We start from the raw sequence: 11,056 nt of genomic DNA, 5'->3' as shown, positions 1-11,056 counted from the left end.
GTTCAGTATTCAAGCACCACTAGGTTATGGTCTTTTAGAAAAGGAAACCGCTAAGAATAAAAAACCCCAACCTTATGAATGGCAACTGGGTACATGAAGTTGAATTTTAAATAAAATTTTATCAGGCTTGTGGAAACATGCTAAAAGCCAAATTGTGTTACGAGTCTAAAATAGCTGAACAAGATATGAACAAAATACTCCATTTTCAAAAAAAGCAAATATACGTTTAATGGTAGTCATCCAAAATCGACATTAGTCTCTTAATATAAGGCAAAAATAGTGATTTTCTTTTATTTTTTAACCTACAGTAAGTACAGTCAGCAATAATTGCCGTAGAGAATATGCATCATTGAGATCTAAAAGCAAGATCAGCAGAGAATGCTGATTCATGCGTTGTAAGATCTTCTCAACATCCTGACGGTTCTGTAGCGATCTCTGAAAACGTATCTGGGTTAAGGACTGGATTAATGCTGCAGAGTGGTTTTGTTAAATGTGTATATAATGTAATTCTCATGCGCCACAGTCATATTTCCGTGTTATAGCCTTGTAGCACAAAACATTTCTTGCGGATCTGAGGGTGTGTCAATATACATTTAACCATAGAAAAGTGCCATAAAATACTCTGTGCAGTCTTTAAGCATCCATCCATCTTCAATATAATTGTATTTACATATTTTTATGAACTTATGATGTGTAGTAAGCCACTGAAGACATTTTTACAATATTTATTAGATTATGAATTTATAAATTCAAGGACTCGGAGGCACATTGTTTAAAAGGCCAAGAACACCGTACTAATGAAGTCACAGAAATCAGAATATTTATGGACGTAACACCAGTAAAAAATAAAAATCACATCCAAACTAAAAGCAACACTTCTTAAGAGTCATCCTTCAAAGTCAGCATAATAAAAAGTTCTCATTTCCCTCAAAGAAAAATAATTCATCCCACCTACCAAGCTAGAAAAAACTATTTACAGTTGTACTTTGATCAGAAGTATCATTATATCGTGTAATACAGCCACTTCTACTCTGCCGTTAGAATTTAACATTTCTTTTAAAGTATAGTTGTATTTACAAATGCATAAATATCGCAACTCTGATCTTCCTTAAGATCTGAATGAAAACAGGTTGTTAAGTCACAATACAAATGCATTAGTGGAAAAAGTAGCTCCATACTCAGTATCATATCAGAATAGGAAGCCAATACTTCTGATAAAGCTCAAGTTCATCAACTAGACCAGGTCTTTAAGTTACGTTAACGAAGATTAAACCTCTTCTGTGTTAATTCTTTACATTGGTTTCTTCAGTCAACTTTCACGACGCTGTATATTTTGGTTACAAACCAAAAGCATGCAAAGAATCCAATTGTTCCTAAAAAAAAAAAAACAAACAACAACCCCCCCAAAAAAGTTACATATTAGGAAAACTGTCACAGGAGACATCAATTTCTATCTGTAGTTCATAAATCAGGGCATCTGTATATACAATCTGCTATCTTTAATCTTCAGGACATCAATCAGACCAGATAATGGCAAGTTAGAGACAGTACCTGGCCTTTATAGGAATCAACTACTATATAAAGTACCTCGCTATTTTCAGAATCATTGAACAGATCACATGGAATACTGTCATTTCAAAACGTTTCTGTGTTATTTCTCTTCCTACATATCTGTCCTCTGTTGTTTCGTTATTTCCCAGTCCAACTCTTTCACACTGCTCCACTTCACCCTTCTTCAGTGACTAGTCACACACACTTTACCCCATCTGCTCAGCTGGTCAGAGCATTATTATTACAGTTAATAAACCAGTTAGACTGACAGCATCGAAAGGAGTTCCCATTTCTTAGCTATACTTTAAGGTCTTGGAAAATTAGAGCACTACCTTTATTTCTGTGTTTCAAACCATAGCGTGGTTACTACGCAACTTGTACTTCCTATTGAAAAAATGTGTTACATACCTTAAAAATAAATACTTCTGAAGTCCTTAAGGCGGTCAAAAGGCATAAGCAAAGTTGAACTGAAATTCGAGGATGGAGACTGTTTTCCTCATAACTTCTAATCCTTTTAGCTGAATAAAAATAACTGCATCCCTTCTCTTTGTGAAACTCCAACAGGTGTTTTTAACAAAAATATTATTTTGAATGCAAAGTAGTTAATGTAGTTGGACTTCGTTAATCTAACTGGATTACTTCAAAATGCAGCCTCAGTCAGAACAATAATGGACTGAACAACAGCTCAGAACACCTGTTACATTGTGGGTACCTTCGTTTCCCACAAAAACTAGGACAGCAAAAAAGGCCTGAAGATTATCTGTTTTTCGCCTGAGTACCTCTTCTAAAATCATAGCCCTAAATTAGGCAAGACCCAAGTAAGTTCCTTAAAGAAAAAAAAATTCCCCTTTATTTTAGATCTGATAAGAGGCACAATACAAGTTGTGTGCCGGCTCATGCACTATGCAACCTTGGAAGGAACCATGAATAATACCTCGGTTAAAAAAAAAATTCTTCCCTTCACGCTTGCTAAACTACTGATGTTTAACTGACTCATTTACTATGATACGTAGTTGTGGTCCCAGCTGCGAATCAAAGGTTTGTCATGTAGCTCCCGGTATTTTGCCTGCTGAGCCTGATCAATGACCTGGAATGCAGCACGGATGCAAGAGCCTGAAGCACGTGTTACACTGACATAGCAGCAGGGCACCATCAAAACCCTTCCTGATACTGATGATTTTTAACAGATGAGTAAGCAGCAGCAGAATAATTTCTATATAACAATTATGATTTTCTCTTTTTAGCTTCTTTATCATCCTGACACAGGAAGTTGGTTGCCTTTAGGAGCAGTTTTTGCTAAATTGCTAATATGCTTTTTCGTTTAAGAAACTAGAGAACCGCCTGTCCTTTTACCCTGCGCCTCAACTTTCTGTAAAGCCTTATCTCAAAGCACTTCAGCAAAACTCAGAGAACTGGGTTTTACCCACCTTTGGATGCATATCAACCTAAGTGGACAAAATTATTCTTAAATCTTAAGAAATAGGACCAGTCCCTCAAATGAAAGGATAATTTGAGTGTAATCTTGGGGGAAGTAGATAAAAAAAATCGTTAAGTGCGTGACTTTTCAAAGTTCTAACCGTGTGGTTAACTTCACATGTATTCTCCCCTAATTTCAATATAGAAACTAAAAATTTCAAAAACCGAAAGCATACAAACTCTGAAAGCTTAGTTCAAGTCGCACAGCAAAATCCCGATCTCCACTGTCCCAGTTAGATACAAATGACTGCCACAGAAAGCATCTCAAGGGGTCTGTGTGTAAAACACCTTTTTACATGCTCGGGAACCTACCCTGAAAAGGACTCCCCAAACCTGCTGGCAGGTGCTGTGCAGCCAGCTGGTCAACTGAAAGTGAACGTGTGAGCAAAGGAAAAGGGAGATGCACTGGACGCATCTTAATGCCTCCAGACGATACCATGTGACGTGACTGACTTGAAAGAATAAGGGCAAAAGATGGAAATTATATGGGTTACCTTAGGTGCTGAAAGGCAGCTAAGCTAAGTCTCAGCATAGAATATTTACTGTAAATCCCCTTTATTTTGAATGTGTGTGCTCCAGAATTACTGCATGCATCCAAAGCAAAGAGGCTGAACAAAGGAGGCAGGGTAAACACAGTGCTGGTTTTGGCCAAGAATGTTTACTATTAAAGGCTAAATATCTATTGGAAAAGCTAGTGAAACTAAATTAACTGACCCCATGCTTATGTAAGGCCTGATTATTTTTTCATGCTACTTTCTAAGTCTGCACTGCATTTAAAATTGTTCTACGTAAAGCAGTACACATTCATCTCTAGTTGAACCACCACACATTCTTAAATTCTTTAGTTCAATGAGACTGTTAGTAAACCCAGGTCACAAATAAAGGTTAAGAGAAAGACAGGTCAAGAAATAAGATGGATGGTGAAAGGGAGGCAGAATCTCTGATCCACACGTTCAGAATGACTTGCTAACCAGCAGGCAAAATATAAATAAAAGTAGAGATGATGTGTAACTTACAAACATCCGCAAGCAATGCCAAAACACATTAGACTGACTTAAAGAAGATGGAAGATAAAACTAACCACTTTTGGAACACAGCTTGATCACTTTTCAAAGAAATTATATAATCTACTTAAGTCCCATTCCCTCCTTTTAACAGGCAATGACCCAAGAAGCTCCTTGCAGGCTCTTGCTCCTGTTCATCATCATCTGCATTCAGTTGTGGTGCCCAAACTGCTTCAATATTCCCTAAGCTGAAGTGGCAATGTCTTTGGAATTAATATTCGGTTACGCTTAAAATGAACACCATTCTCAAATGTCACTTCTTTTCCCACTAGGTTTTTTTTTTTTGTTCTTCTACTTGAAGTGGAAATTAAAATTCTGCTTGCAGTTATACTGAGATCTGTTTTAAAAGCTCTGATGACAAGCCATTTGTGTTCTAGCAGGCCTCAAAATATAGCCTTTATAGCGGTATACATAAATCCATATCAAAGCCTTAGGAATCATGAAACTTTTTCATAAACGTGGAGCTTGAAATCATTTAAAGCATCGACCAGTTCAAAATACTTTAAAAAAATATTGCTCTGTAGGGTAAAGTCCACAAAGACTTGTTACACTCTGCTGGAACGCAATTTAGTGTTTTTAAGTTTTGGGGGAGTTGGTGGTTGCTGCCTTCTTGCACAAGAGCTTGAAAGGAGACTTCTTGCATCTTTCACTGCCATTCCTCCACTCCAAACAAGGGATAAGTGTGTCTGAAGATTCATTCTCAGTACTGAAGATGAAGATTGTCACCTGTGCTCACCTTACTTAAAAGGCAAATGAAGTGCAGCACCTAAGGCAGGTGCTTTTTCCCAAAGCTCAAAATAAAGATGACAAGGTTCTGACACAACTGCATCAAAAAAAATGGTTAAGAAGGTCTGTCTGCTCCCCCTGCCGCTTCAATGCAATTGGGAAAGAAGGCAAGGACATTATGGAAGGGAGCAAATGAAGGGGCGGGGGGGCAGGGGGGAAGTGTTCTCTGTCAACTTTTGCTCCTCTCTCTTCTTTCCTCCTATTCCACAGAAGCTGCACTTTTTCCTTAATTGATACTGTAACTTTAGACTTGACTGTGTGTGATTTGAAGCGTGTTTCTCCAAAGACAATTAATTTAAAAAAACTCGTTTGTCACATGACTAACATAGCAATGGAATCTGGAGAAGTACGTATCCCATTTAAAGGCATAATATTTGAAGATCTAATTATAGGCCATGTCTCAAGTTAGCAGTAGTTTTGCCTCATCCTCACTTAATTTATGATTGGAGTTGCAAAATGTTACACAACTACCTGGAAAAAAAATAAATCAAAGACTTGTATATAAATTTATGACCCTGTATAAAGACAAGTTTTGCCAAGGTAGCCTCAACATTTAAAATTAGGGTTCAATATGCTTACCTGTGAAAAGGAAGAAGATCAAAACCATAATCATGGTATAACCGAAATATAAAATGGTGCTAGCTGTTCCTGTGATTTGCAGTTTAGAAAAAAAATAATGTATTGCATATATTAGGAAATAAACTGCAGTGAAGCCACTAGTGAGAAATGAACGCCACTGCCAGTGATAGTCCTAGAAGGGGTGGGAAAAGAAAATACGTATGAATAATATTCCATATACCTCTAATGCACTGACCCTATTGCTGAATGCAGAGCTACTTTTTCTATTATTACTTTATCAAAAAGTGATTTTTTTAATAGCTTTTATCTACAGCAGAAAAACCTATATATATCCAATACTGCATTAATTGCATCATTCACAATTAGAGGTAAGAAACCTAACGATCAGTATCAAATAGGCAAAAATCTAAAAACCCAAATAAGCCAGACCTACTACTGCCAGCCACAGAGATTCCCCCTGCTCCCCCTCAAGGTTGGGCATGTGCAAAAACGCACGTTGATTGAAAAAAGTTAATGGATTAGTTTAGCATCTTCAGAAAACAGGGAGCTAAGACTCTAGAGATAGATATCTGACTTCGTGGTACTTGGTGCAGGGTTTTAATATTTTTTATGAGTTTCACCAGAAGTAGCCCACTTCAATTCTGCTTCACTTTCTAAACACATGATTTCAGGACATCTAGTCACCGTGTTTATGTGGAATGCTGGAATACTTGTTTCCAATTACAAAAGCCTTAAAATTTTTTTGAAGCATCCTTAAAACAATATGAAGTACGAATACAGAAGAACATTTCTTACCTCTGCACATAGATGGAAGTAGCAGAGCAATATTGTGGCCTCAGAACATGTAATAACCAGAATAATGAATACCAGAAACAGGAAGCCAAACATGTAATACATCTGGTGAGACCTATACCACGGAGTTTAAAAAAAAAAAAGAATTTAAAATGGACACTGTGCTAATACCGTCACCCTAAGTATTCCCATTCCTACTGAGGTACCATCAGCTGTGTGGCCATGCAATTGGGTAATTCGTTTCCTAACTGAAGAATAGGAGCCTCGGCAGCCCAGTCTGAAGACAGTGAGAAAGCAAGCCCAAAGCATGGTCCTGGTTGGGATTGTCGGGAAAGAACTGACTAGACACAATGAGTGAAATTACAGTTCCAGTGAAGTCAGCGTGACCTCTTCCACTGACTTCAGCAGAAGTTGGATTTCACCTCACATTTCAATCAAAGGGGCAGAGCTGCAAAATAACGAGAAGTGTCAAATGCTGTAGCTGTCTACATTGGGTAGAGGCACCTATTCAAGGTTCAGAAACAGTTTAACAAGATCCAATAACTAAATCGTGCCAGAAGGAAGACAAATCCCTCACAGTAGATTAGTTTGTCAGTGTGCTACGAGCTCACACCAAAATCCACTTACACTGGACTAGTCTTTGGTGCTTTATTTTTAAGAAGAATTACTCTCTGGTGCCTTCATAACAATTTCACAAAATTTGTTCATGTTTCTTTTCTCCCCCAAGAGTAGTAATACTTTTCTAGCTCAATAACAACAACTACCACAAAACCTCAAGTCAATTTTAATGTACTTACTACTCTCAAGTTGTATGCCATGTGTCAGCTTCAGAGCCACTTTCACATGAAGTCAGAGGAGTAGCATGAGAAAACTAGCTGTCTGAATATTGTAGGTCAGCTGTAAATTGCTAACCATATCACAGCCACTTCTCTACACACCTCGACAAGCAGAACAGGCACTGAATATCTTCTAAACCACAAAGTGTTAAAAAGATGTTAACATCTAAATTTTTATTGAACCAGTACCTAGTAACCCCACATCACCAAAACTCAAAGCGTCTTGAAGAAAAACTTTCAGAAAGAAATTACCACATTTTATGAAAGAGAAAATTCAAATAGATCGTGTTAACTTACCAAATACTATTGAGAATAAAGAACAACTGTATAAAGATACATCCAAAAGGCAGAATCCCTCCCATGATAATGCCAGGTAATGGCTTTGTATAAAACGATTGCTCAGGAATCTGACGAGGAATTTGATTTGTGCGAACAGGGTGTTCAATAGCCTTTAAATGAAAATACGAAATTACTAAATAAATAGCACGTCAAACTACAGCACCGCCTTTTTGCTTTCTTTTTGAAACAAGTGGTGGCAAAAGTCTAGTATTTGTTTTGAGCATGCGCATACCCAGCTACCACTACATCTGCTTTCGCTACCAGCCTAGCTACCATCATCTGCTAGGCAACCAAGCTAAAAAACAGCTCTTATTGAAAACACAGCAACAGATATCTTGGACTTCCCTTTTTATGATTACCCAGCTATGTATGATCTGTTACTGAGCCTGAGCCGATTTCTCACTTTTCCACTGGGGAGTAGTGGTGGCGCAGACTCTTGTTTTCCCCTTCTAAAAACCCCTGGATGTTGTTTTTCAGCATTTACTCAAAAAATCGCATTAGGGTAAACTTAGAAACCGAGAGGATTCAAACTGGCAATTAAATGCTAATTGAAGATGCATACATAGATCAGTGTGGTGGGAGAAAAAACTTAAGGCAGATACACGCATACTTTGCCATCTTTCCCCTTTCGTAACGATTACATCAAGACTATCAATAGACACTTGCTAGGTACTTGCTTTCTGACGTGATTTTAATGTATTTGTGAAACCTGTCACAATGCAGGAGGGGGTTTGCTGGAATTTTAACCTGGTTATCAGAAAAAACACCAAACCTGAATTCTGGTGAAGAAAAAGTGGATAACTACAATCAACTTTAGAAGTGCCTTCTAGGATACTTAAATATTCTCTGAAGGTATCTCATGAGAGCTACACAGAGCTCGAACTCTGGCTTCCTATACAGGAAAACACACAAAAATATCTGAACTTCTAGATCTTTAAGTTTATGTGGCACAGCAAGCCACTTTTTAAGCAAAAATGGAAGAATTGATTTTGCTACTTAAGAAGGTTTGGTCACCAGTGTCACAAAGAGCCCTCATATAAATAAGTAAAATTGGTCAGTTTAGGAGTAAATCCCAATTAACATCTGCCAAGCAGTGATAATCATTTACAGAATAGTTACAGAAAGCAACTTCACAAGATCTCTAGCAATTTGATCAGAAAATATCTTTCTAAAGACTCAGTGGGCAGACAGGAACAAAAAACATGTGAGACACCAGAAATGCGTAAGTTCCTTCCCCTTATGCTTGGCTGGGTCATCTTAATTTTTTAGTAATGGAAGAGATGCTTATTAAAATAAAGAATGCCCAAATCCCTGCCTTATCCCGTGCAGTCACTCAGTTAAATTCAATGATAACCCTAATCGTTGTGGAGAATTAGCACCACCAACCAACTGAATATCAAAGTCTTGGAACCCAAGATCGGGTATCTAATGCAGCTCTAAAGTAACCGAACAGGACTGGAGCTGACAATGCAACTAGCTTAGGTGTTACCTCAGTCATAATTTATACAGTGACAAATATACATGTGTGCATGTGTGTGTACATGCGTATACACACACTTATAAAACAACTTGTCAAAAACACTTACGTTTTTCTTAAAACCAAAATAGGCACCAATAAACGTCAGTGGTACAGATATGCAAAACCAGAGTGCCAAAATAGCAACCAAAGTACCAAACGGAATAGCCGCTGAAGAGCCTTCTCCCCAGAGAATGAGGTTCATGATAAAAAAATCTGCAAATACAATTCTGAAAAATACATAACACGCTTAAAGCACAGAAATACTCCTTAATATTTAACAATGTTAAAGCAATAGCACTGTATTAAGATTTTAGTGAAAATCTCTGTTAAAATGAAATGACACACACAAAATATCAAAACCAAGAGGTCAAACAAGCAATTCTCTGTTAATCTAGTGGGATTGAACTCCAGCAGGAGCCGACGTTCCAACTAAGCAATTTCAAATATATGCTTGTCTTAACTACACTTCAGGGTAAGACTGCTTGCTGTGTTTAAGTAGAAAAACTTATCACAGTGGTTACACAGTATATGACACTATGTAAGACCAACTACAGTATGGTTAGAGAAACAGCCTAGAGAATAAAAGAAAGCAATGAAAAAGTGTGCCTGTCTAAAACTTGCTACTATCATAATGCTCCTTCTTAATCAACCTCTTCAGGTGGTGAGAGTGAACAAACGCTTACTAAAAAAAAAAATCTAAGGATGATATGCCATTAACATATTCATCTTTGTCAAAAGCACTGTGATACTCTTGTAGCTTCTGGAATAAAGAGACGATGTAATAAGACTTACTTGTATAGCTGAAACTTAAAAATTAGCTATGCATGTCAGAGATATGCAATTTAATTCTTTTTACCACAGCAATATTCTCAACTTACCCAGGACAAAGGAACGATGTCAGCAGGACATTTGTTTTCCATTTCTCACCTCCAAATGCTGTATTAAAACATTTAACAGTCATCAAAACATGCATTAAGCTCACAACTATTAATTTTCTAGTACAATTATCTGCTATACTTAGCTTGCAAATACTCAAATAATGTGCTATCGTGCCCAAGTTTAAAACGGTAAAGTAAGTCTTTAGTAATAAAACTGAACTCCCTCATCATATTCCTTAATCACAAAGCGTCAATCAAAGCCTGACCATGGTCAGGAAAAGTATCCCAAGTGAAAAAACTGGGTCTCTGACCACTTTATCTGTTAAAAGGAAAAAGAAGATATGCAGTACTTTCAAGTCTTAAAAAACAGTTTAAACCTGCAGTGATTAAGAAGTTTAAGCTTTCTAGAATTTGACTGCTGGTTTCGGTAGGAAAAAACCATATAAATATGTGAAAAGCAAGCTTAAGAGTTTTCTTGAAATAATTCTTGTCTAAGACTCTTATAAGAAAGTCATGACTAACATGCTTACAGGAAGTAGTGATGCTCTCAAGTCTTAACAGCATTAAGCAGTGGTGATACCAAAAGGCCAGAGATAGCTTTATTAAGAAAATCTTTATGAATTTGCACTACGCTGATAAAAATTATAGTCAGTATACTTTTAAATGAAAATATCCTGCTGGACTTCAGTGAAGCTGACAATTTCATCTGAGCACTGCCATAATGACATGCTTCTTTACTTCAAGACTCAGAAGTGATTATGGTTAGAGTGATTTTAATTAAGTTTCTATTGCTTCATAAAATCTGGGTAGTACATGGCACTGGTTGTAAAGACTAACCATTTAATTTCAAGTCAGGTTTCACTTTTTAAATGCAACGTTGAGAAAAAAGAACAACCCACTTTTAAAACTGGATATCCATTTCAGTAGCCTTTTGGTTTATGTCTCACATTATTTGTATACTATAAGGAGAAACATTGTTTACATGCTCTATACAGGGTACGGACCACCTTGTGTTATAACAACAATATTTCTGGATCAGCCACTCACTGTCTTAGTAGTTAAACACAATACTCAACTAAATGATTCCTTGTAAGTATAAATATGAAGTGTAATTACTATTGGCTACATCTCCAAACATACTGGATTCAATTTATCATTGATACACTTCAAAATATCCTTCAAAACACATAGTAGACAGCATGAAAGAGACAATAATTCTGTCCTCTTAGTCCTGAA

The 11,056-nt window shown here is 37.0% G+C and overlaps 1 protein-coding gene across 1 annotated transcript in view; it reads right to left on the bottom strand.

Annotated features, from left to right (window-relative positions):
* Positions 1-202: 202 nt before the first annotated feature.
* TM9SF2 (transmembrane 9 superfamily member 2) overlaps positions 203-11,056 on the bottom strand; it is a 28,671-nt gene continuing 17,817 nt past the window's right edge. Inside the window, exons 12-17 of the mRNA XM_075090061.1 lie at positions 9,821-9,878; positions 9,010-9,169; positions 7,382-7,533; positions 6,252-6,363; positions 5,457-5,628; positions 203-1,373 (exon numbers count right to left, since the gene is read on the bottom strand). Coding sequence (XP_074946162.1) covers positions 1,306-1,373; positions 5,457-5,628; positions 6,252-6,363; positions 7,382-7,533; positions 9,010-9,169; positions 9,821-9,878 — 722 coding nt within the window. The 3' untranslated portion in view covers positions 203-1,305. The remainder of the gene's footprint in view (positions 1,374-5,456; positions 5,629-6,251; positions 6,364-7,381; positions 7,534-9,009; positions 9,170-9,820; positions 9,879-11,056) is intronic.

This window comes from Phalacrocorax aristotelis, chromosome 1 (genome assembly GCF_949628215.1).
Source record: "Phalacrocorax aristotelis chromosome 1, bGulAri2.1, whole genome shotgun sequence".
NCBI lineage: Eukaryota > Metazoa > Chordata > Aves > Suliformes > Phalacrocoracidae > Phalacrocorax > Phalacrocorax aristotelis.
Note: the sequence above shows the minus strand (reverse complement) of the source record. Positions and strands in the feature narration are given on the sequence as shown.